The 26,092-nt window shown below is 41.8% G+C and overlaps 1 protein-coding gene across 2 annotated transcripts in view; it reads left to right on the top strand.

Moving 5' to 3' along the window:
• Positions 1–260: 260 nt before the first annotated feature.
• Positions 261–26,092, top strand: part of BEND7 (BEN domain containing 7) — a 48,136-nt gene continuing 22,304 nt past the window's right edge. The window contains exons 1-5 of one of the 2 annotated variants that reach the window (NM_001282235.3): positions 261–333; positions 4,019–4,102; positions 14,843–15,142; positions 20,723–20,845; positions 22,452–22,717. In NM_001282235.3, coding sequence (NP_001269164.1) covers positions 273–333; positions 4,019–4,102; positions 14,843–15,142; positions 20,723–20,845; positions 22,452–22,717 — 834 coding nt within the window. In that variant the 5' untranslated portion in view covers positions 261–272. Of the gene's footprint in view, positions 826–4,018; positions 4,103–14,842; positions 15,143–20,722; positions 20,846–22,451; positions 22,718–26,092 lie in introns of both variants that reach the window. The other variant, XM_040700468.2, reaches the window with a different exon arrangement.

Genomic DNA, 26,092 nt, shown 5'->3' with positions numbered 1-26,092 from the left:
CGGGCTCCCCCCCGCCGCCGCACCCCGCTTCCCCTCAAAGTTTGGGGCGGCCTGGGCGGGCGGGCGGCGCCGCGGGGAGGCGGGGGGGCCGGAGCGAACTTGTCCCGAATCCCTTTATTTGCAGTTGGAGCCGAAAGCTCCCGGGCTGCGTTTATTTTGCTGATTAAAAAGACGGACCTTGGTCCTGCGGCTCCCCGCCGCGCGGCCGCCCTCCTCGCTCCTCTCGTCCCCTTTTCCTCCCTCCTTTCTTCCTCCTCCCTCCCGCCCGCACCATGGAGTTTACGGAGAGGAAGAGAAGCAGGAAATCCCAAAGCTTTAAACTGATCAACGAAGGTAAAGTGGCGGCGGGGAGGGGGCGGCTTTGTGCCGTTGGTCTGTTTGTTTGTGCCTGAAGAGGACTTTTGCATAAACGGGGCCGGGTTTGGGATCGGGGTGTTATGAAATGTGCGTGCTCCTTTCCCTCCAGCTCGGCTGTGTCTCTCCCTCCTCGTATTTATTATTTAACTCTGGAATCAACTCTCCCAAGCGTTGCAGCTCTTCTTTATTTCATCGTATTCATACCTCCCTTCTCTCTCTCGTAAAATATATATATGTGTGTGTGTGTGTGATCTGCGTTCTTCAGAAGGGAGAAAATAACAACAACAACGAGAAAAAGCCACCCCCAAAGGTGGACGTGTTTTGTTTCTTTCCAGGGAGATCTCCTACCGAATAAAGTTGGATCGCGTTTCATTGCAAATCCTCCTTGGGGGGAGGAAAGGTGAAATGGAGAATTTGGCGAAATAATGACACTTGGGCAGCACCGGAGCTCTTTAGTATTCAACTCCTGTGGGTTTGTTGTGTGTGTGTTTTCCTCCCCTACACACGTATTTCAAAGCGAAGCCCCACAGAGGTGGCTGTATTAAAATCCACGCAGCTAATTAATTGTCCGTGGGTGAGGAGGAATTGCTGGCATGCAACTTGTTCTCTTGGTGCGTGTTTGCTTTTCGGGGGGGGGGGAAAAAAGACTATTTTCTAAAGGGATCCCTGGGAAAATATTTTGGATTCATGTCGGGAAAGAAACGCGGCTCTCCGATTCAGTCCTCTGTGTGCTTTTGGGTTTTTTTCTTTCAAAGCTACAGCTGCTGGAAGTCATTTTAACAGGTGGACTTCCAGCCCCAGGGTTGGTGTTGGCCGAGCATGCCGCGCTGCTCCAGCTGATTGCCTCTTTTGTCCTCACTGATTTGGTGGGAGAAATTTTATTTTTTCCCCTATTTATTTATTTTTCCCCTTTCGTGTCGTGAAGTCTTGAGCTGAAATATCTGCCAGAAAGGCTGCGTGTGTGTGTGTGGTGCATGCCAAGTTCAGGGCAGGTGACTGCTTTGGGGTAATGTCACGCTTAGGGACGAATGGGGGGGTGACTGTTGGTGCTTGCTGGATGGGGGGGTGAGGTCTTTAAAGGAGTGTGGCAAAATCAGATGAGAAGCAGAGAAATGCGAAGGTGGAAATGAGCTCGCTTGAAATAACTGCTTTAACTCTAGGAGGGTCTGGAGCACTGCACATGCTGCTGCTCAAAATAGAAGGACAATGACTGGTCAGACTTGTCTGAAATTCATTGGAGGTTTTGTAAACATCAGCAGAGCCACCGGAGGGGTTCATTTCTATCAGGAATAGGTTTGGTTTGTGGGGTTTCTTAGCATCAGATGTTCTGAGGCAGTTTGTGCAGTGCTGGAAAGTGAAACGTGCAGACGAACAAAACTGAAATTGAAGCCTTGGTTTTATTTCTCTCCTGAAAGTGCTGTAAAAAGAACATGTGTGCTGTCTCAAATGTATTAATATTGTGCAAATTCTCAGTTCTAACAGGATTAAATATTCCTCAATGTGTAAGGCGATCTGTTTAACTTCATTTTAATTGGATAAATTCATTTATGGTGGTTAATTATTAGCAATTCTTACTTTATCTGGGGTCTGCTTCTGGATGTAGAAATTCAAGTAGAAAGGCATGCTGAAAGAAATACATCCTGGAGAAACGTGTTTGCACTTCGAGAGTGGAGGGCATAAACATCACATTTTGTATGTGAGTCTCTTCTCACGTACCCTTTTTCTATCACAGTTGATTATGAAGATAATTATGGATAAATAGTTGTCTCTTGTAATTGGCCTTTGCCTCTTGCTGGAGTCGCTCAGTAATGTCACAGTTTAGTGTTTACTGTTGTGAAATTGATATGGATTTCACAGCGCCTGGACTGTGACACGAGGCATAAGAAGGAAACCAAAGAGAAAATGGGATGCTAGGTCAGTCTGTTTGTAACACAGCCTGTTACTAACCCTCACATATAAGGTGCCCAGTCCCCAAAAGCGTCAGAGCACCTGATCAGCGTGATGAGCAGTGAGCAGATTGAGAGGGAGTGCACCTCGGGGGTGCAAAGCAGTGACTTCCAGGCTGCAGCTGTAAGGCAGAAGAGGACGGTGCCCAGCTGGACACACACAGGGAAGTGCTAGAGGAGAAACCACATGTAAACTATACGTCTGAGTTATGCAGATCTCTGAGTCGTCTAATTCCAAGTTCCTACACGTGCACTCTGAGCAGAACTTGCAAGTAAGAAAATGTAAAGAAAAGCTAATGGGCTCTGAGTGAAGTCTGCATAAATTCTATACTTACAGCCTTTACTTCCTCAATACTGTGGCTCATATTTCACCTTTACCCCATACACGTCAGGCTGCCCATACACTTTTCTCCCTCTTCATGGTTCAGAAAACCCCAGCACTACTTACTTGGTTAACACCTCACTGCTGACTTCAGTATGTTCCTTTCTTTATCTTTTTTTTCCCCAAAACTTGCTGACATTTCTTTCTTTTGTGGTGCTGCATTATGCTTGATTCTGGTTTACTTACTGGGTTGTTCCTCCTCTTGAGCCATCAAGACAGTCACACTGTACAAATAAACAGCGTGTAACAAAAAAATGCTTGACTTGGAGACCTTTAGAATTCTGTAGCTGATTGTTGTCAGAAAGGCAGGTGTGTTCCTCTTCAGAGGAGGAGTGCTGGTGTTGCCCTTCCTTTCTCTTGTGCCTTAATTCAATCCCTCCAAATGCTCTTCCAGGAGTCAATCCCTACCTCACTTTTTGTGAGGCAGGTAAGCGTAAGAACTGGTTTTCAGGGGACTAACAGAGTGTTGGGAGGGCTTCAGCTCTACAGAGGCTTGGTGATGAGGCAGCTATTTCAAGGCACTGAATATATTGTTTAGTCTTGAGTGACTTGCCTAAGGACAAAGTGCGTGTCGGTAGCAGAGTCAGAAATAGAATCCAGGAGAGTTGCCCTTAGATATTGTTTTTTCATGTAATTACAATTCTTTCTGTACCCACGTGTAAACGAAGCTGTTTTTACTGCACACGTGCTGGTGATTATTACAGCAGAGACCCTCACAGCAAAATATCATTTCATTTGAAATGCATTTAATTTTCTTTGTGTGTGTATCCTGTAACACCTCTGAATATAAGATGCTAATATATATTTTTAGGGTCGTCGCGGGCATTTGTTTCTGTAAGTAAATATCCCTGAGCCTCCTTTCCTCAGAATTCATAGGTCATTGACATTGAGGTGTGGCTGAGAGATGCACCTCTGATGTATATTGCTGATTTTCTTACTGAGATGAAGTTTGGGAGTTTTCTTGGTTTCTAGGAAGGTGGAGTTTTCACTGTATATCTGCTTTCTGTCTGTAAAGCAAGAAGCCAGATAATTGGCATCTGGTGGGATAATTTGCTGTGAAAATGAACACAGTAATTTAGGACAGGCATAGCTATTCCTTGAAATCTGTGAAATATTTTATCTGAGCTCTGCAGTGCAAACAAAGTTGTTTTTATCTTATTTTTTTTTTTAAGAGGTGCTGATACAGAGCACATTTTCTGTGGTTAATTTGATGTACACGAAATAAACTGTAGATATATTGATAAATTATGCAGTAAAACTGTAGCAATGTGTTCAGTGTTCATTTTTTCCAGATCACTTGAGTTCTAATTTTTTTTATCGTTTTTCATTCCAGATTACCATCATGAGATATATAAGATCTCTGACTACAGCAATGATGTTAATGGGGAGACCAAAGAAACACAACCCATTTCTTTAGGTATGTGCTCGTGTTGATTAATTTCAGAGCAACGTAGTGTGGCCATTTGCAATTAGGGAGGAAAAAAAAAATCTCTGTGCAAGCACAGGAAGTGCCTGCCATTGTTTAATATGACGTTCTTTTCAAGACCCTTTTATTCTACGAATTGCCAATATATCCTTTATTAACGCTGCTAAAAGTTGTAATTTCAGACGTAAATGTTTATTAGTGTCTACACACAGTGCTAATTATCACTCAGTCGGAGAGCCAGATGCTGACTCTGCAGTTTTGCAGCTCTGTGCTCACCCCATTTACATTGCATATTTGCTGGCATGCTTCACTGGCAATAGTTTGTGTAATTGGGGTATTACATCTTTGACATCTGGATAACAGAAATTCAATTTCCAGGAAGCTGCTATTTGTTTGGTTTTGCTTCTGCCTTGGGTGGGATAGAGGATTAATGTGCTGTCTTAATGTAATGTCCTTTCACCTCTGTAGCCTGCCTGCTAATCCTGCCATGGGAGAATTAAATTAAATCAACAGTTAAAAATGTGTAAAGAAAACAGAGAAGTAATATATAGTCTGCAGCATGATGTATAGTATAGCATGATGGGACTAGTTATCTGTGAACCTTTATCTTTCCTGCCTGTGTGCTTGTTATCCTCCATAACTCTTCTGCTGTAGAACGTGTCTTCCTGCTTCCAGACCCCCTCTGGGTCCATCAGGACCTCTTTTGGATGCTGAACCTCTTGTGAAAGGACAGTGAGCAAAATTCAGAGGAATCGGGGCAAAGTTTTGAACCACAATAATGATTCTTACCATACAAAGGGAACTCTTGGTTGCTATGCTCAGGCTTTGGGGAAAGCAGGTGCCTTCAGAGCAAGAAATTCGGGGTTGTCTGACTCTCCTTAGCTGCGTTGGGAGCCTAAACATTTTTGTAGAGTGATTTTAAGGTTTCTGCAGTCTGTGTGTGTTGCCCCCTAGAGTCAGTGAGTAGCACTGGTCCTGAGCATGGGAAGCAGCGCCTGAAGTCGAGCTGCGGGTAGAATGCCTTTATCTACTTAATTCATTGTGCCATATGCTCTTCTAGAGGTCAGCAGCTAACTGAGAAGAGAGGGACACCCCGGACAGTGTGGAATCTTATGGTGGTTAGAATATTTACTCAAGGATGAGAGCAGTGTTAAATTCCCTTCTTAGCTCCTCACCATTCAAATTCTGAGCAAATATTACTTCCCTACACCCATTTCCAGGGAGAAGTGTGAAGATGGCCACTAAACTTTGTTTCGATTCTGTGTTGCGTAAGCGCTTTTGGTGTGGTCTGATTTACTTGGAATGCTTTTTCTTCAACCCTAAGCCATGAAGAAGCTTTGGCAGGAGTTAGGCAACTAACTGTTAAAGCCAGCATACTTCTAAGAATGTACAGGAGTCAGTGCTGACATTGATGCCACAAGCCAGACTAAGTGATTTGATTAAGTTACATCCTCTCCTGAGGCTTTTTTTTTATCTTCTGAGGACAGTCTTCTTGTTTGGTTGAAGGTGTTGAAGCCCAGAATTGCAGTTCTGGAGCCTACCTTCGGCTGCTATGAAAAGAAGGAGGTACTTATTTTCTAGAGATGTCCCGAGTTTCCACCTTCCATTGATTTTTGACTCAACTGTACAACTTATAGCTGTGCAGGATTTGTGAACTAGGCATTTTTTTTCCTGTGGGAGTTGGGTTCAGTAGGTTACTGAGAGCTCATGTAGCCTTCTCTGCTTTGTCCTCAGTAGCTTACATTGGTGTCCACTTTTATCTAGGTTCTTAATGACAAAGGCGGCGATCTGAGATGTGGGCAAAGCAGTGGCAGGAACTGAACTCAGCTGAAAGTGCTGCAATTCTGAGCTCCCACCTTTCAGAGGAGATCTGAGGTGGCTGGATGTGGCATTCCAGTTTTTCTTTCAAAAATTTCCTGCTGCATGGGATAATTTTTCATTGTGCTGCAGAGATTATAGGAGAACGATACTTTCCCCAGCTTAGTGTGCTTAGCGTGCCCGATAATCACTAAGGTTAGGAAGACTACTAAGATCATCCAATCCAACCACTGGCCCATCCCCACCATGCCCACTAACCACAGCCCTCAGTGCCACATCTGCCCTTTCCTGGAACACCTCCAGAGACAGTGACTCCACCGCTTCCCTGGGGAGCCTGTTGCTGTACCTTACCACTCTTTCTGAGAATAAATAAAAATGAGTCTCAAGTTATAATCCCTGCTTCACTTAATTTTGAAGATTTATGCCGAAAATGAACCTGGAAATGTATCCACATAAGTGCTCTGCTGTTGCTTTAGAGTCAAGTTTGTTCTCTGATGTAGGTGTTTTGACTGATCCATGGGATGACTACAGCTGTTGAGGCCTCAATACAATGCAGCCGTTAGTATGTAAATGGCTGTTAAAATATGTCACTGAAACTATTCACTGCAGAAAAGGGGAAATGTTAATGTCATTTGACAAACGAAGCAGTGAAGCTTTGTCTGGAATGTAATATGCACATTCTGATTGCACGCTCGAGATGTGCCCATGAGGAGAGGGGAGATTCTAAGGTAAATCACAGGATCACAGAACTGTAGGGGTTGGAAGGAACCTCTGGAGATCACTGAGTTCAGCCCCCCTGCAAAGCAGGCCCCCTGCAGCAGGCTGCACAGGGTAGGCATCCAGGCAGCTGTTGAGTATCTCCAGAGAAGGAGAATCCATAACCTCCCTGGGCAGCCTGTTCCAGTGCTCCATCACCCTTACTGTGAAGAAGTTCCTTCACATGTTGGTGTGGAACTTCCTATGGTCCGGTTTATGCCCATTTCCCCTTGTCCTGTCCCCACAGACCTCTGAAAAGAGGTTTTCCTTTTCCTTTTGACTCCCACACAGTGAGTAAGTTGAAGAATTCTGTTTGCCTGGAAAGCTGTGTTGAACCTAGGTGACGTTTTTTTTGCACACATGGGGAAAACATGGCTTTGTGTAAACAGGGCTGCAAATTAGAGGGAGCTTGGGCTCAAGAGCAGTGTAGTGCTGGAAGCAACTCCTGTTGGCTGCATGAGTGTAAAGCCCAACTACTTGTAAATGGAGCCTGGTTAGCTTATGAAGTTGAAGCTTGCATGTGTGATGCAGAAGCTGGGTTTGTGGGAGATGTTGTGACCTGTCATCTTTTCTGATCCTTGGCTCTCATAAAATGATAAATGAGAGTTTGCATCTTTCTAAGCAAAGGATGCACAGCCTCTGCAAAATTTGGGATCAATATGTTGCTACTGTGTTTTGTAGGCAAGGACTGCCATCTTTTATGTTTTGAAGGAAGGGCTTATTTGTCTAAAATCAGGAGAGTGCTCAGTCTGAAGAGGAGGAGGCAGCCCAGAGTGAAGTGCTTAAACCTTGAATATGATGGAGATTTAAGACAGACCTGTTTTCAGCATCAACCAGTGATCAGCATCGATGTTCTGTCAAGGCTGCTAACTCAGACTTGGAGATACTGACCCATGAGGGGACAGTACTACCTGCTTTGTGGACAGCCCTGGTTAAAGGTGGCTGTCTGTGATTATCTTTTGCATATACCACACTGGCTTGTTTTTTTTTTTTGTTGTTGTTGTTGGTTTGTTTGGTTTTTTTTTTCTTTGCAGTCATAATATTTTATTATCAACACAAAAAGAAGCGGAAATATAATATACCTCCAGGCTGAATGTTTTTACAATGCTTTCAACTTGAAATTCAGGCTCTATGTTTGAAAGGTTAATGTAGAAAACTAATTATATTATCCTGGTAACCAAATGTGTGATGAGACATTTGTCTGTGTAATTAACAGTGAAGAACTTTTATAGTTTCATAAAATTGAATGCTACACACAGTGTGCTTGGAGCATTTGTTTTGGAGAGATGTCCAAAGCAGAGATGTTTATGACTGATATAAAGTGAAACTGAAATGTGCTGTAATGCAGGTGTCTGTGCATTTTACAGCATTTCACATTGCTGAAATGGAAGGCAGCAGATTAATAACTTGACTGTGTCATGATAAAATAAAGAATGTGTTCTTGGAGCAGGGGAATGATGCATAAGTTACTCACTAATTCCAAGAATTTATTCTGTCCCAGAAATAATATCCTTTGCAATTTATTCGTAGAAGAAGAAGTTGGCTTAACACTGTGAAGTTCCTTGGTACTTTTAATAGAATTATATCCCAAGTATGATTGTTGCAATAATTGCTTCTATAATTAAGACTGCATAAAAGATCATTTGAGAACATATATAAAATAAACTAACCTTGCAGAGCATTTCCCTTTGGGGTTGAAGCGTGATCTTGACCTAGGATATTTCCAAGAAGAAGTTGGTACACGTCTGTTATTATTATTTTTTAATTATATGACCCGAGTGGTATATAAATGTTCATTTGTAGCTTCCTGAGATCTGATTTACCTGCTACAGTGTGGCATGGAGTTTGTAACTTCTGCTTTGGATCTTGCTGGGCATTGCTGAAACAGATTAACCAAACTCTTCAGAAGAGTTATTTTGTTGAAGTGGTTCTTTGGTCACTTCTGATTCATCCTCCAGAGATGCAGAACCCCTGAAATTCTGAGTGATCCCAGGCTCTGACCCTTGGCTTTGATTCTGCAGATCAGTTTGCACATACTGATGTTTATTAACTCCCTGGGCCTTTCAGCAGGCGGAGGTATCAATAAACCCACCTGTTTCATGCTTAACTTCGGAGTGGAGTGCATCTAATTTGAGGGTGCTTCCCTTTACCTGAAGATACAGTTTTGGTGCTTTGTGTGATGATATGAAGAGAAGTGCTTCTACCTGACATTTTAGAGCAGTGGTAAGGTGCCTTAACTAGGATTGCTTAAATATCCCTCTGTCTGCTAGGAGTAGTAAAAGTCTCCATCTCATAACTCACGTTCCTTGCCTGTCCCCCTGACAGCGTTCGTGACTGCTGCTCTCCCTGTTGACTTGGGTTTTAAGTTGGTAATTTGAAAAGCGGGTTGTTTCCTGTGCTACTTCACTGTAGGCTCTTACATGCCAGCTTACATGGGGATCGCTTCTGTGAGATATGTGCGCTTATCCAGTCAGGTGGGCTGCACCGTTGCCCAACTCACGTTATCTGCAGAGCAGTCACAACAGCTTTCCATTTGATTTAGGAAACCTTTGATCTGATAAGGAAGCATGCACGTGGCTCCTCTGTTTTCTCTGTTCTGGACGTCACGTTTTTCAGTTCCAGGAGCAGTGCACAGCGCAAGATAATAGCGGCAAAAATAGCTGTGTTTGAAAGCTGGAATTTGATATGGGTGTAGTTTTGCTGAGAAGGGGTGCCTAACTTTCTCCTAGGCTAAGTGTTGTTCTCTAAGGAGCCATTTGAATACCATGTGATACTCACAGCAGTGCTTTGGTCAGTGCAAGCTGTGCACGGAAGGCATGTGCCTCCCCCATTCCCTGAAGAACTCTGCATTAGCCCCTACAAGTTCTTCAAACACGGGCAGCTGAATTTTGCTGGCCCTGCTCCAGGCAGAGCAGCATTCAAGCGGTGCCTAACGAACTGGCGTTTAATGTTTGATTATATAACCTGCATGCTCTGTTGCAATTAGTTCTGAGCTCTTGAAACTTTCAAGCCATACGCACCACCTTGTTCTTTTCCCTCACCTCTGAAGCCCTGTTTCCTTACAAACCAGGCACATACTGTCATCTCACATGTGTTCGTGTAGTGGTCTCTTGCTGCTTTTCCTACCCTCAGTGACTTCTGGACTCGTTCACAGGCTTCAGCCTAGTTTGACACAAGGGTGGCAATCTCAGAGCTACAGCGTTCCTTCCGTGGGCAGCCTGATATGTAGCCAAGGAAGGAAGTTGTCCTTAGGAGTTGTGTGTGCCAGAACGCAGAATAAAATGTGACTTCTTATAACGTTAACCAGTCACAGATATTTCCCAAAACATTTCTCAGTAGTGTTAAAAAATAAAGAAATGAATTTCAAAACATTGAAATCCTTGGGCCAAGAGAATGTTTGTTGTTTGTGTATGTCAGAGGGGAAAACAGACGTTATGCAGCCTATCAGTCAGCCTTCACTCATTCATACCAGTTCAAAAGACGTGCGTTAATTACGTATTTGGTTACCACTTTTTTTGCTGGAATATAATTTATGTTTTTAACATATGGGTGTGCTTGCATGTCATTTTGTCACCGTAAGTAGCACTTTGATAGTATTTGGCAAGTTATTTGGAGAACTATAATCTGTTTGTAGGCATTCAGCCATATTTGTATATTAAGTTTAATAAGCATAATAGTGGAAAATGTTCAGAAATCTAAGGGCAAGAACTGAATTAATGAATTATCAATGATACTTTATTAACTAAGACTGTTAACAGTTCTGTTAACAGATGTCAGTTATTAGTAGGACAGTTGTTTCAGATTTGTGCATTAGAAATCTGCAGCTTTCCAAGCAGTAAGCTTTAGCATTGCACGTACTTTCAGTAAGGAAAGTGATTGAGTTTAATTTAGGGGAAGATTACTTTTTTATGAATAATTGATTTGGAATTTATGAAAAGATTTTTGTCTTTTGTTGTTTTATAAAACCACAGTCAGGCCATCTGAAAAACAAGAAGTTTGTATTTAGGGGACCGTCATAGAAATGGCTATGATAGTAATTTTTAAAAGAAATTGCTAATACATTTTGGTTACTAATATTACATTCGTGTGTAAGTTCCTAAACAGGGCTGTAATTTGCCATGCTTATCTATTTTGAGCAGTACTTTTCAAATGAACTCATCGCTTTGAAATAAAACCAAAGGGATGACATGGACAATCTAAATAGCAAAACCTTGGCCTTCAGTCTGCTGATAGGAGGCATTCCCACCTCCTCAGGAGTGCTGTGGAGTCCTCAGTGTGTCCCTGTGTGCCCTCCAGAAAAAGGCTGGAATATGCACCAGGGTGATAGAAAAGTCCCAGAGAGGGAAGAGAAATTGAATTTTGGCATATGGGCTGGGCTGCACTCCCCAGACACTTTCCTCCTGGTCCTGGCAGCTATCTCAGGAGGCTTTCACATGTAGGTGATGCAGTTAGAAATTTATTTTTTTCAGTGCTTTGGTATCCTGATCAGCATTTGGAAAGGAGGGCTGGCTTTTAGAATCATAGGGTAGCTTGGGTTGGAAGGGACCTTAAACCCCATCCAGCTCCAACCCATGCTGTGGGCTGGCTGCTCCTCACCGGCTCAGGCTGCCCAGGGCCCATCCAACCTGGCCTTTAGCACCCACAGGGAAGGGGCATCCACAGCTTCTCTGGGCAGCTTTGCCAGTGCCTCCACTCTGAGTAAAGAATTTTCTCCTAATATCCAATCTAAATCTCTCCACTTTTAGTTTAAAACCTCTTCCTTAGGATGTAGTGGTTTGAGCTTTGTTTTTTTTTCTTGGCACCCCATCTTCCTTTCATTTTTAAAAATTTGTTTTAAAATTATGTTGTTATTATCTGTGAAGGTGATTAGCAGTGGAATTGCTGGTAGCAGAATGCTGTCATTGGGCTTGAGCTAGCAGCCAAATGAGGTAGAGTCATAGAATCCTTAGAGGTGGATGGGACCTCTGAGAGCCATCTAGTCCAGCTCCCCTGCAGTGAGCAGGGACACCACAGCTAGATCAGGTTGCCCAGGGCCTGATCCAGCTTTGCCTTGGAAGTCTCCATGGATGGGGCATCAACCACATCACTGTGCAACCTGTTCCAGTGCCTCAGCACCCTCACTGTAAAATATTTTTAACTTATATCCACCCCTAAATCTCCCCTCTTTGAGCTTAAAGCCATTTCCCCTTGTTCTGTCACCACAGACACTGCTAAAGAGTCTGTCCCCTTCTTTCCTGTAGTTCCCGTTTAGATACTGAAAGGCCACTCTTAGGTCACCTCACAGCCTTCTCTTCTCCAGTCTGAACAGCCCCAGCTCTCTCAGCCTGCCTTCATAGGAGAGGTGTTCCATTCAGTAGATCATTTTCTGGCCCTCCTCTGGACACACTCCAACATGTCCATGTCTCTCCTGTACTGAGGACTCCCCATCTGGATGCAGTACTCCAGATGAGGCCTCACCAGCACAGAGCAGAGGAGCAGGATCACCTCCCTTGCCCTGCTGGCCATGCATCTTTTGATGCAGCCCAGGATACAGTCGGTTTCTGGGCTGCAAGGGCACAGTGCTAGCTCATATCCAGCTTTCTATCCACTGGTACCCCAAGTCCTTTTCAGCAGGGCTGTGTCAATCCTTTCATCCCCCTGCTTGTATTGGTAATGGGAGAGCAAGAAGTTCAATCTGTTTCAGTGACAGTATGTGCAGTGAGGCAGATGGTGTTGGGAAGACTGCTGCAATAGTTGGGCAGTTACAAAATAAAAGCCACAAAAAGATGGAGAAGTCATAACTGGGTGGCATGAGTGAATGGGTTGTTGTAAACTTGAGCACTATAGGCTCCGCTTCATCTTCAATATTATGTTTTCAAGGATCTTCCTTCCAACGAGAAGGTATTTTTGGGAGAAGAAAAAGCAGTTCATAAGTGGGAAGTCTCCCGTTTTAAGTAGGGATCTAGAGATCTACCTAAATGCAAAGATATACTTAAACTGAGTGTCCAGCAAGTTCTGTGTTTGTTGTAATATGTATGCAGGGTTTTTTTCTGTTTGGAGGCAAGTATGCTTATGTCACTAAAGAGGAAGACCTCTATAAAAAGAAACACGTGACCTGAATCAAGGCAGAATAGGCTCAATTAATATTTTATGTAATTGGGTAAGGGAAATTTAATCTTTCAGACAATGAGTCACCTGACCAGCAATGGAGCATACAGTCACTAAACCCAATAGAAGGAAGTGGGTGGGAAGTTTTTTTTGATACTACCTACATGTTGCCATTGAAGGCCAATGGGAATTGCTAACATAAAGCTCTGAGAGCACCGCATGCTGCTGAAGGGGGTGATGGTGAGGGATTTTATGGGAGCTCAGGGGTGGCTGGGAAAGGCAGCCCTCAGCTCAGAGCAAGGAGTGAGCAGTAATCGCAGTCCCATGGTGCTCTGAGACCTCTCATTTCCCATTGAGGCTGGGAAGTGAAACAGTGAACCCCTGGCTGGCCTGAGTCCAACGAGCGTCATTTGTTAATTAAATCACACACACACATAACTCTGCAGACAAAGTAGCAAAATACACGTAACGTGGAACTTCCCTGCAGGTGACTTTTTCTCAGCGCTTCAGCTGGAGCGAAGACAGCGTTCTAATATCTCTGCATGGAGCTGACAGCTATTTTCTAAGTTCAGACCAGAAGCTTTCCTGAAAACCACCCACTTTTCCTGCTGTGGTTGGGGTGGGCTGGAGCCAGCTGGCTCTGCACCGAGCGGAACCGGGGTGCCAGGTCAAGCGGGAGCTGCACTGATTCAGCACAGGCATGCTCTGACCATACAGCTCACTTAGAGGCCCTGTCAGCAGCTCCCTCTCTGGGTGCTACGTGTCCCTGGGCATGCTGAGCTTGGCCAATGTGTGCTGCTGCTTTTTTAACTGACTGGCTTAGCCAGCTATCTAAGCATGTGCCTAAGTTTAGGCAAGCAAATGGCACTGTTGAATTGATAAAATAGCTGACATGCCTCGCATTAGCTCACTTTCATATATCTTGTTGTTGTACTGGAGCCAGTGCACACTGCGTTTTGGGTGTTGGAGAGTTTTATTTTTGCTTTTATTTCTCCTGAAATTTTCTCTGCACTTCTGTTTTTCCGAAAAATAGGTTTATTTTGGGAAGTGGGAATGTAAATTGGTTCGGGGATAGCAAATACTACTGCACGAAGTACACTGTGTAGGAAGAGTCGATCCATCAATTTCTTGATCGTTGTTATTCCGTTTGCTTAGGATGTTTGATTTTTCTATTACCATTAAGAAAGAGAAGCTTCCTATTTCAGCAGTGGTTATGAACACTTCCTTATTACTACTGAAAAGTAATGTATGCTTTTATGAGCAAAATAGCTACTATCTGCTCAAAACATATATATTCATTGTGCGATCAGCAGTTTCCTACATAAAATTAATACTTAAATGGAGCCAGGAGTATTAAAGTATGTAATTGTTATTATTTAAATGTCCTGGATTTATTTGAAACAGACACATTTTTCTTGTATATATTTTCATTGTGTGCTCATAATCTACATTTTGAAGACACCCAGCAGTTAGGCTGTATACAGTTATACATGTATTAGCTGCTTTTTAATTTATTCCTGTATAATCCAGTAATATTAAATTCTGTGGAGTAAGGAACCGATCCTGTTTATTAAAACCAATAGATGCAGTGTTACGCTCTGTGTATGTGTGTGTTGTGATTGCTTTGTGTTTTTTCTTTGTAGGATCTATCCTTAAGCATATAGCAAACTGATACATAAAGGTCTGATTCCTTAGGCTGTACTCAGAAAATATTCAGTGATGTCAATGCCTGAATAGGATCAGTCTCTTAAAAGGATAGAGTATTTGAAACTGCTCTAGCTATTATTATTTCCTTCTGCAGAAAAATAATCTTGCTCATCAAAGCTTTAGAAATGGCGTGAAGAAAGCCAAGTTCAGCAGGTCTTTTAACCATGTGAGATCTCAACCATTGCTGTGTTAAAGCGTAGCCCAGGACGTACCCACTGCTGTTCAACCATGTCTTTCTCTTTTTTTATTTATTTAGCTTTGTACTCCAGCTGCTAGAAACGTACTGGCATCTAAAATCACTAATCTCAACCTATTACCGTTTTTGCTAATTTACAGTGATAACTGTGGCTCTGTTTTCATTAGGAGATGAAAGCCGGGAAATTAAAAAACAAATTACAGGGATGAGAAGATTACTGAATGACAGCACTGGAAGAATCTATCAGCGAGTTGGCAAAGAAGGAGAAAAATTGAAGGAGGAGCCCCAGGATTTAGACTTAGTCTGGGCCCAGCGCCTGGATCCCCCTGCAGAGTCCGATGAGAGCCTTCACCCTTGCGAGAGCGACGCATGGAATGAATTATCACCCCAAGAAAACCATTTTTCAGGGCAATATGGAACTCGATCCAAGACGTTCCAAAATCAGACACGAACCATGGCATCCAATGGTATGATCTAAAGTAGATACTAAGAATAGTACTTTTTCTTTTTTCCTTATGCTGCACTAAGTTTCTGCCTTTGCTCTTATGATTTATTATACCGCTGCACTGAAATCAGTTACAGTTCAGAGTCAACAAAATGAGCACATAGTTATCACTTTGAAAAGGTGTGAAAGTGGGCATAGTGCATTCTGCTACCATCTGTCTTAGGTTTTAAAACGAATTCTTGGTGATAGGACAGAATTACTCAATTCTGTTATATAGGCTTGATTTCTTTACAGTACTTCCTAGAACAGCTTTGGCCATTGTTATTATATTCATAGCTAATTAACTGTCAAATTCTACCACTCCTCTTTGCAATGAGTAATGTAATACAGTTGTGACACCACTTGTGGAGCAGGATTCTACTGACTGTCATAAGCTGATGGAATCAGGCTTAACTCTTTGCTGAACTTAAGGTACAAAATCCCAGTGTAGCCATAGGATCTTATTCTGACAGCACCAGTGGAGAAAAGGTGGGATGGAGTCTACCTATGTTTCATGAACAAGGCAGTGGTCCATCTTGTTCTGGCAGAGAATTCTATCTTAAAGTAAGTGGGGGTTGTGTGTCCTTTGAATGCATTTCTCTTACTGTCATCAGTCCCAGAAAGAATGGAGCTTTTACTACCGGAATCCTGAAGGTCTTCTGTAACAACCTAAATTAAGGTTTTTCCTCCAGATATTCAGCCTTGCACTTAGAAAGGTTTTCATATTAAAGGAGTCTCTGTCCAGATGTTGGTTTTGTCATCTAGAAGGCAAAAGAAATGTCAGATTGCACCTGAAAACAGTATCAATTTTCAGTTTCTAGTTGACTCTGAAGGTACTCAGACTTCCCGTATAGTTGTGTGTCCTTATCTAAAGGCAAACATGTTCTCGTTGCTGGTATCATACCAAAAAAGAAGTTCTATTGTTATTCTCAGTACTGTCCTATCAGAAGTTTCATCCCTGCACTGAAAGATATACAGACTTGAGTTTCACAGGACTTACTATTTCTCCATATAGACAGTGATTCACTCAGCTGTACCAGGTGATGTGGAGAAAGAGGTTGCAGTAAGTCATGCTAGGTTTGTTTGCTTTGTAACTCTTATTTTTAAAAAAAAGGGAAAGAAAAAAAAAAGACAGCCACTATTTAAAGATACAGTGTAACTTAGAATCAGATGTAGGGGCAAAGGGAGACCTAATGCTTGTTTCAGACTTGATACAAAATCCAGTCTGTGTATGCTGTGGTGGGATTTTAAATGTGGAAGGACCTGGCTTCCTCTTTGGCCTGAGAGTTCCTGAGCACCTTCAGGGACAGTTCTCAGCATGCATAGAAGTGCTTGAGCCTGCACAGCTTAGGTGCCTGGTTCCTGGATCCAGAATGTAGGTGAAGCAGCACCTATTTCCCCCTCAGGGGCCTGATTCAGCATGTGAGCTAAACCATGTTGACAGGATTTGGCCCCATCTGCAAGAAAATGTTAGCTCTTTAGTTTTCTGTATTTTCTTTATGAGGAGAAGAGATCTTTGGCTGACTGTTGATATCGCACAGGTTCCAATAATCTCTGAGAAAATCAGTTGGGATTGAGTGGTCTCTCTGTCTCTGCAGGATGGATGCCCAAATCTCTCATCTGTTGTGGAAGTGCACTGAAGGAGCCTGGGTGGAGACACCTTCCACCCCTCCCTTTGCAGCTCTTCTGCTGCAGAAAGGAATGTAATCTTTAAACTATTACATAAAGCTGGGTGTGGGCCCTCTCCCCTGGCCACCTTTGAGAGGTGGCTTGCCCAGTTCTTTGAGGGTAGATTATAGGTTCTGACTCCAGCTGGGTGTTCCGGATCCTGCTGGGCAGTCTGTCTGCTTGGGTTCTGGTGCCCAGTCTGTCAAAGGAAGGCTAATAACATGGGCTGCAAGTGGTCTCTGTAAGTGCTCCTCATCTAGTGCACAGTTTTTGGGGGCAGAAAAGCACTGTTCAGGAAGCAGGATTATTACCTAGGCTTGTCAGGCTTAGGTCATGACTGGGGAGATGTCCAGGCCCCTGTAGCTAGTGACAGGAGTAAAGAAACTGTGTCTATTGAGTAGATACTGGATGGGAAGCTAGGGTCTGGCAGATATTCACGTCCACAGGCTGCCTGAATTACTCAAATTTGAATGTAATGGGAATCTAAATGCATCTGCCTAGTATAGCTATTTACTTGCATGGTGAAGGTGCTTCAGGAAAAGGCTGGAATTAATGTTCAGTAAATGCTGGTATAGAAGGCAGTTGTGAAAAAAATATTGGCAAAGAACAGGCAGAAAGAGGGAAGGAGGAATGAGAAGAGACTAGGCATTGCTACAACACAAGGAAGAACAGGCAAAGCAAAGTGATTTGTTCCAAAGTGGACTTAAGGCAGCAGTTCTGCAAGTCAGGATGTCAGGTAGATGGCTGTGACCCGCTGATTTTAGCAGAAGCATCTTAGGGCTATAAACAGTGATAAGCATGCCTATCCAATTACAGCCACCAGACTCAAGTCTGTCTGAAATAGTTTTACTTCTTCTGTCCTGTAGGTAATCTGGCAGTGATGCAGCAGCTGCATTTCTTTTTTTGGTTATGCCAAGACTGTTTGCAATGGATTTCACTTGTATGCTTATCAGATATAAACTTGCATAGCAATATTACACTAAATGAATTTACTCTCAGCAGATCCAGCTGTAAGACTCACTGTCCTGGGCTACTTGCTGCTTACACAGGGGAAGCAGTGTAGTTCTGTGATGTATTTCTGTGATGTATTTCTGCCTTTCAATCATACGAGCCAGTATCAAATCCACATGCTGGCTAGCTTCCAAAAGAGAAGGAGATGGCTCTTTAAAGACTCCTTCATAAAAATAAAAAGTCTGTTCTCTTTTTAAAATTAAAAATTGATTTATAACAAGTTGGAAAGGGTTGCTTTTGTCCTCTAAAAATGATAAAGGTAGTGCTTAGAACAATGACTGAGAACACTCTACAAGATGCTTCTTACAAAACAGTAGCTGATCAGAAGAGGGAGGGTAGAAATAAAATAAAAAACCCTCATGAATATGTATGAAGTCAGTAGAACCCTGCTTTGATTTGAAATATTGGTGGTCTCTTTTCCCATTTCCAGTATCTATGGTAGATTTACATGGGTAATTTCTATCAATGCTAATGGGGATTATAATGTAAATCCCCCATGTCTCAGTGGGAAAATAGACCTTTTGGTTTTCCATTGGGAGCCTGAGTGCTTGCGTGCTTTCATGAGGATTGCATTATATTGCAACAAGGAAGATGTACAGGTATTTAGTGGTGGAATTGGCTTTGTCCATTTTTTTTACAAGTAATTCAATACAGTGTAAAGCTTTTGTTAAGAAGAAAACAAAAGCTACCAGCCCTGTCTCCCACTGTAGTCTCCCAGATGCTATTTCCAGAGTCCCAGTTTGAATACTTGATTCTCATGAAAAGATGAGTCTTATCCTGAGGAACATATTAATCTAAAAGAGCAGAGAAGGGAGAAAGGTGTAGCCTGGAGGAGGGGATGAGTAGGATTTTCTTACTGTGTATTTCTCTAATTAATAAACTTTCCTAATTTTCTTGGACACCATGTTTCTGGGAAACAGGTGCTCCATTTCTGCCATACCTGTTTGTCTTAATGAAAAGTACAGAATTATGCTGATGCTATTAAAATTGATAGTCTTGACCTTCACATCTACTTAACAAAGTCTACATCAACAAATAGGTGGAAGGGTGTTGGAGCCAAATTCAAGGGTTCTGAGATACCTGTTGTGAAGGGTACGGAGGGGAAAAAAAAAGTTACAGTGGGCTAAAAACACTTTATGAACCACTGAAAAGAGAGAATCCAGTCTGTGCCCCGAGGAGCTTTCAGTGTGAAAACATAGGGTACAAAGGAAGGATGAGCTCAAACAAGGCAGGGTTGTGCTGAGTCAGTAATCCGGTTTTGTTTTAGTAGGAGTCTTCCAGATTTAGTTTCACAAGTAACTCATTTCTGGGAGAAAAACCACCACTTTTCTCAGGTGTGATGGATTTTGCATAAGGCCTTACAGGCTGAATGGAGGTGGTCGGAGAACAAGAACCTGGAAAGGGAGTTTTGAGGAGCATAGGGCACGCTGGAAGAGCTAAGAAAGGGTTGGGTCAGTTCAGCTGTGGCTAGGTTGCCGTTAGCCATTGCAAGTGAAAATTGAAGTCAGAGAATGTGTGCAGATCTGACATCAGTGGAGCTCTGATGAAAAGAATGCAAACCAAACCTAAAAAGGTATTAATAACTGGTTTGGCTTCAGAGGAAAGCAAAAGTAATAATTAAAAAATGGAAGGATTTATGAGCAAAGATGAAATGAGTTGCTTACGTTCACTTTAGCTAAGAAATGATTAAAGGGCACCTGATAACTGTCAGGATATGGAAGAAAAAGGGAAATACACCCTCTGAAGTCCACCACATGTGGCATCAAGTGAGATGATTTTTGTTCCATCCATTCGTGTGTATCTTCATAAAGTGATCATCCCTCCTCTTGCATGCTTTGACGAGCAGTAAAATAGCCATCAGTTTAAATGGTGCTAAGCACATTCTGAAATGAGGGGAGGTACAGTCCATCTGGCCTCAGTTTCAAGCAGGTATTGCTAGGAGTTCTGTTGTATTTTGGATTTGTTTGTTTGTTTATTGCAATATTAAAGAGAGGGATACTGTTATTTTAAACTAAATCACAGGATACAACTGGTCAGGTACAGCTTGAAAACTTCCAGCTGTTACAGCCTGTCCTAATTGGGGACCTACCATGCAAAACATCTGGAAGCAAAGGCAGTAACGATAGCATTGCAAAGAGGTAGAACTGTGTAAACTCAGCTAAACACTAGTAAGAACTACTACAAAAGGAGAATCTGTTCACCTACAATGTGAATCATCAAAGAGAAACTACAGAAAACCCATCTTGTAGGTTGCAGTATTGGAAAACATGCCATTAGAAACAATTCCACATTGGTGACAGAGGAGCAAATCTGAAAGGTTTCCTTGCTGGTGGTTCATTTCTACTCTGCTTTTTTATTTTTCTTTTTATTTTTCTCTGAATAGAAGATTTCATTTTCATTCTCAATTCTTCATGTGGTAAAGAGACACATGTAACATTCAAGCAGTTTAAAAATTCTAAGGCCCTCGTTGAATGTGCAGTATAAACCTTTATTACGCAGCCTGTCTTCATTCTTTGTAGGACTGTTCTGAGAGATGGGCTTTTTTGTGCGTGATAAAGTGAGTATGTTTATAATGAGGTTTGGTGCTATTGTTATTCAGGATGAACTAGCCTGACAATAGGGAGCCCTGCTGTGAAGAGTGCATTGTATTCAGGCTCTGAGCCATCCCCTACTGTATATAATTGCACATACTAGCAATTGGATAAAGCCTAGCAGCCTCTTCCTCTTAAAGGACCACACAGAAAATTATTTGCTTTTTTGCTTTGGATCTGATTTCATGATCAAGTGTATTGATAACAGTTTCAAATGCTTCTGGGTCATTTTTATTTTTATTTTATTTGTGGATTACATAATCTCTCCCCTATTTATTTCCTCTCTCTTTCAGGAGAAATCCCAATGGTGAATTCATCAATTGGACCAAACTGCTGTACATGTAATTGCCAGTCAACTCTACAGGCTATTCTTCAGGAGCTCAAGACCATGAGGAAACTGATCCAGATTCAGTCAGGTACAATGACCAGTCCCATGAGTGTCCATAACTGGTGTTTTCTTGTTCAGAGAAATAGTCTGGTAGAAAGAAGGCTGCCTGGAGGCTCAGAAAAACCTTGGTTGTTTCCTGCTTTAATTGTTCCAAGTGAAATTTGCACAGGCTCTGTGGAAATGTGATTTTTTTATTTCTCAGGGCCAGATCTTTACCTGTAACAAGGGACATTAACTTGTAAGAGTCTTTTGTGGCTTCCAATGGAGCTAGCAAAAATCTGTTTATTGGGGAACACTCTGGGGGCTAGCTTTCCGCTGGGTTAGGAGCTGTGCAGTGCCAGAAGAGCGTTAGAACCAGATGTTCAAGAAATGTTTAGATGTTGTGCTGAGGGACGTGGTTTTGTGGGGAAATATTGGTGGTATGTGGACAGCTGGACTAGATGATCTTTTCCAACCTGCGTGGTTCTGTGATTCTAAGATAATGAGACCGTGGCAGCTGGGAATTACGTGGTTCATTGTAGGTTGCGATGAAGTTGCAGCCTCTGTGCTTCATAAAAATTAGCATAGATATTAATGAGGAGTTAGATTGGAGAAAAATGCAAACGTATAAGAAGGTGTAGTAACTTCTTTTGGCATTCAGAAGGCCTTCTGTCCAAATGCTAAACGAAAAACTACAGCATTGTGACTTCTTATTGGAAATGAAGTGCCCCGGAAATCATTTAATGAACAGTGTAATAAGGTTTCTTTTTTTTTCTTAGTCTTTGCAGTTGAGGACCGTTTGTATTTCACTTGTAGTTTGGAACGAATTTGATTTGCGTGTGGTGAAACAAAGATGTATAGCACTTCACATTTCTTTTTCATTTTGCCCTTGATCTTATTAACTGATCCATGGAGACAAGTCATTGTGTCTGCAGTGTTCTGTCACGTTGGTGTGGGTTCAGGACTCGTGCCTTAATTTGTACAAATGACTGTGGGTAGTGGGTACTGGAAAATGTGAAACATTGATAAATATAAAAATATGATCTCTTAGGTTTCAAATGTAAGACGTGAACTGTCAGTTTCTGTGTATGAGCAAAAAAAAAACCTAATATAACTGTGTGACTTCTTTCCTAAAATTAAACTATTGAATAGTGTTTTCACTCATTCTTGACATAATAATATTTGAAATGTTCTTGCTGAGCTAATTAACTTGGTGACTACGCTCAGAAAAATAACTGTAATTGTATTAGCACTTGTGCTGTTGTAGAAAAGATGCTCAAAGACAGTGAGATTTTCAGTCATTCAAACAGCATACAAATTAATAATTACTTAAGTCCTTTGTGTCATTGACCATCCAGTGGTCACTAGGAAGAAGAGCCATATATTTCTAATTTTCCTAAAATACTCATCAATATTCATCAATATGTCTTCAAATACCTCATACTGGAGCTCAGTGTCATTATCCCCATTGTAAAGACTGGAAAATTATGCAAAGGAGATAAAAATGTAACTGTTCCACATGCACAAACAGCACTGAAAACTATACCATTTATCCAGAAGATGAGTTCTGTGTGCCTGTAGTTTAATGGTGTGTCTGTGTGGTTATATGTGTTTCTTTGTCTATAAATTTAGTTCATTACTTTTTTCTCATTCAGCTGGGACTCAAAACAGACAACAACCTCCCGTTCCTTTGATTTGTGCACAAAAGTCAACAATATCAAGAAAGAGAAATAAAAAGAAAAAACTACCCCTCAAAAATGTTGAGCCATTTACTATGAATAAGAAAACCAGTGCTGCTGAGAATGATAAGAAGCTGTCAGCGAACCCTGAAAGTTCCAGTCTGCAAGCAGTTGAACCCTCTCTCAACGTAGAAACCCCTCTTTCAGGATTTGGAATTATCCTTGAATCAGCTTCATCAGATGTAAGTTATATTTCAATACATTGAATCACAGGGTTTTTAAAGCACTGATCTGGGAAAACATGTATGCATGTCAGCTTGAAATGTATTCCCTCTTTGTGCTGAATAAACAAGAGAACCTTAGGTAGATTTGAATGGAGACAGATGCTGCAGTTTGGATTGTCTTGTTCTTGTTTCCCAACTTTCCCAAACATGAAGTTCAGTCTTGAATTCAAGGCTCTCTGTTGTCTGAGCTTGCAGTGGAAATTTGTTCTTCATCTCTCCTGGTCCGAAGAGCCACCATGAGATCAGGAAAGTGCTACATGTGTAAACAGTTCCAAAACTCTGTCATTTATTGACTAATTCAGGTAGTTCACTTACATGCCCTTATCCTACCAGGATGTAGTCATGCACTTTATTTTATGACTGGCTGGTTCTGCTGGCTTCAGAGGTCTTCTCACATCCTTAAAGCTCATACCTGAGTCTGCTGAACTGGGTTCTTTAGTCTTCAACATTGCTGTTGCTAGATAAGTGCCTTGGCACTATTGATAATTTCACTGTAACTAAAGGAGCCAAAACTTCTTGCTCTTAAAACATGTACTTGTCACATGTAAAATCGCACTAAGCCTGCTTTCTTGATTCACATAACATGTATGCATCAATAGGAACTTCATGTATTAGGTGGCTGATTTGCTTTGCTTAATGACCAAACAGATGTTGTCTGAACAGTTCACTGATGAGTAAACTGATCATTAATTTCTCTAATACATTTTTAATTTTGAGGAGGTAATTTCCAATTTTGTAAATACTGTGAGATAGAAAAGCATAATTAAATTCAGCATCAATAAGTGTAAATGAAAACAGTGCCGCAGATAATGTTCTACCTTTCTGAAAGTGGGAACTACTAATATAAGAGAGCAGTGGTGATAATTCAGTTCTGTAGATGCAAGCTACACCTCTAATTAGGTTGCAGTCTCATGCCATGGGGTCTCTGTAGTGATACGAGGTAACTAGTTCCATGCTTTCTCTGAGGTTTCTCGGAGGTCCTTTAGTAGTATGATAGTTTCTAATGTTTGAGGGAATGTTTTGGGGTGAGGCCAGTAATTTATCACCAGTGTGTTTTTCCTGCTTGCAGTTTGTCTTTGCTTGTGGCACTCTCTTCAGCTTGAAACAGTTTTGAAAACAGTGCTTTTGTTTTGCGCTTGCAATGGAATTTAATTTGACATTATGAATGTGTTTCATTGCTGGGCACAGTCCTTTGTAGATGCCAATTTGAACTTAAGAAAAAACAGCAAACGTGTGGTTCATAAATCAGATCTTCATCTGCCCTCCCATGCTTTGGACAGCGTTTGCCACAGCAGTTGTTTGAATATAGTTACAGAACTCCAAGACAAACAAATTGATTTTTGTTTTGCCTTTGGAAATAAAACTGTTGAGTTCTGAAAAGAGATATATTTAACAGCGAAAATAAAATGTGACCTTAAACATTTTGAGAAAGCTAAATAAAGTCGTTTCTTTCTGAATGAATGGTAGTATTATCTCTTTCTGTTTAGTCATAAGGATCTCTAGTGTGCTCACTACCAGCATGTCTGAGTGCCTAAGGAAACTGGAAGATGTTTTGCATAGCACTGTAATTTAATGTTCTCTTTACGATATCGCATGAGTCGTGGGGTCATACACAGTACTGCTGCCACTGTAGTTTTCCCAGTGTTTATTGAACTTTAAGGTCACAGAATAATCCAAGTTGGAAGGGATTGTGGGTTTGAAGTATCATGGAGCTCCCAGCTCCACACGCACCACCCAAAATCCAAACCCAATGTCTGAGAGCATTGGCCAAACACTCTTTGAACTCAGCTCAGGGCTGTGCCCATTGCCCTGGGGCATCCTGTTCCATACCCACCGCCCTCTGGTGCAGACCCTTTCCCTAACACCCCCTGCCCCTCCCCTGACACAGCCCCACGCTGTTCCCTCAGGCCCTGTTGCCATCACAGAGTGCAGAGCTCAGTGTTTGCCCCGCAATACCTCCCCTCTGTCTCCTCTTCTTTGGGCTGAACAAACCAAGAGACCTCAGCTACTCCTGACACATCTTACCCTTCACCATCTTTGTAGCCCTCTAATAGTTTGCTGTCCTTCTTGTGCTGTGGTGCCCAAACTGCACCCAGTGCAGGAGGTGAGGCCACACAGCACAGAGCAGAGTGGGACAGTCCTTTCCCTTCCCCAGTGGCAGTGCTGGGCCTGGTGCACTCTGGGGTACGGTTGGCCTTTTTGGCTCCAGGGTGCACTGCTGACTCATATTCAACTCACTACTGGTGTCTCTGCTGAAGATCTCAGTTTCGTTTATTAGAGCTACGTAACCAAAACCAATGCAATTAGTTCAGATTTGCTAAAATGAAATAGTGCTGCTTATGAACATGGAAGAAGCCTTTGTTCAGCTCAGTGAGACCATCTCTTAATCTGGGCCTTGGATTGGATAACCCACTTTTTTAATGTAATGATCTGTTACTTTTAGTTAAACCTTCTTGTGTTTGTTTTACTGTTATAATGTTTCATTTATAATCTAATCATTTCTAATCTAAGCAGGGCAACCTACTGCAATGTTTAGGATTAACTCACTGCCTGTTAATTTTAGCACAGCACAAGCCTTTGGCATTCAGGTCTTATTTATTTTATTGTGAAGGAGTAGTTTACTCACCAGTTCCTTATGCTAGGATCATTACCTGTTGACAAATGCTTTTCCTTTTGAGAAATCATATTCAAATTGATCATGAAGTTCAATTAGGTACTGATTGTCTTTGATGGAAGAATAATTTTCAGCTAAAGGAGAGCAAGTATAGATCAGTATTTTTCCTTCAGCCAATATAGAAATTGATTAAAACCTTTAATATGAGGAATTCAAAACTAAAATAACATTGACTTCTCCATGCTCATGCACAGGTGACGTTTCAACTGCATTTTACAGCTGTGTTAGTGAGACTGACTTGTCTGTCCTAGCCTGATCATATCATTGAGGTCATCTTAGATTACTATCTTAAGACCAAAGAAGCAAAGTAGGGTAGGATGCTTTTGACACCATGACAGCTACATTCTGGTATTTGAGTAACATGAAGTAGAATTTTTCCCAAATAGTAAACTTGGCCCATATTTATTTACATTTGAAAATCCTTTGAAAAGAAACTTAGAAGTAAAATATTAAAAGCCCACCTACATCAGAAGTTTGTCAAATGTCCAATAGAGTAACTCTGTTTTGCTGCATCCAGCATTTTTGCAGTTCTCACGGTGAAAAAAACCAACTTTTTATCCAGAAGAAACTGAAGAAAATGTGTTTTTCAGTTTATTATTTTTTTATTACTATCTGCATATTTTACAAATCTTCATTCTGGCTGCCAAAAGCATCGTGGT

The sequence above is a fragment of the Gallus gallus genome, chromosome 1 (genome assembly GCF_016699485.2).
Source record: "Gallus gallus isolate bGalGal1 chromosome 1, bGalGal1.mat.broiler.GRCg7b, whole genome shotgun sequence".
NCBI lineage: Eukaryota > Metazoa > Chordata > Aves > Galliformes > Phasianidae > Gallus > Gallus gallus.
Note: the sequence above shows the minus strand (reverse complement) of the source record. Positions and strands in the feature narration are given on the sequence as shown.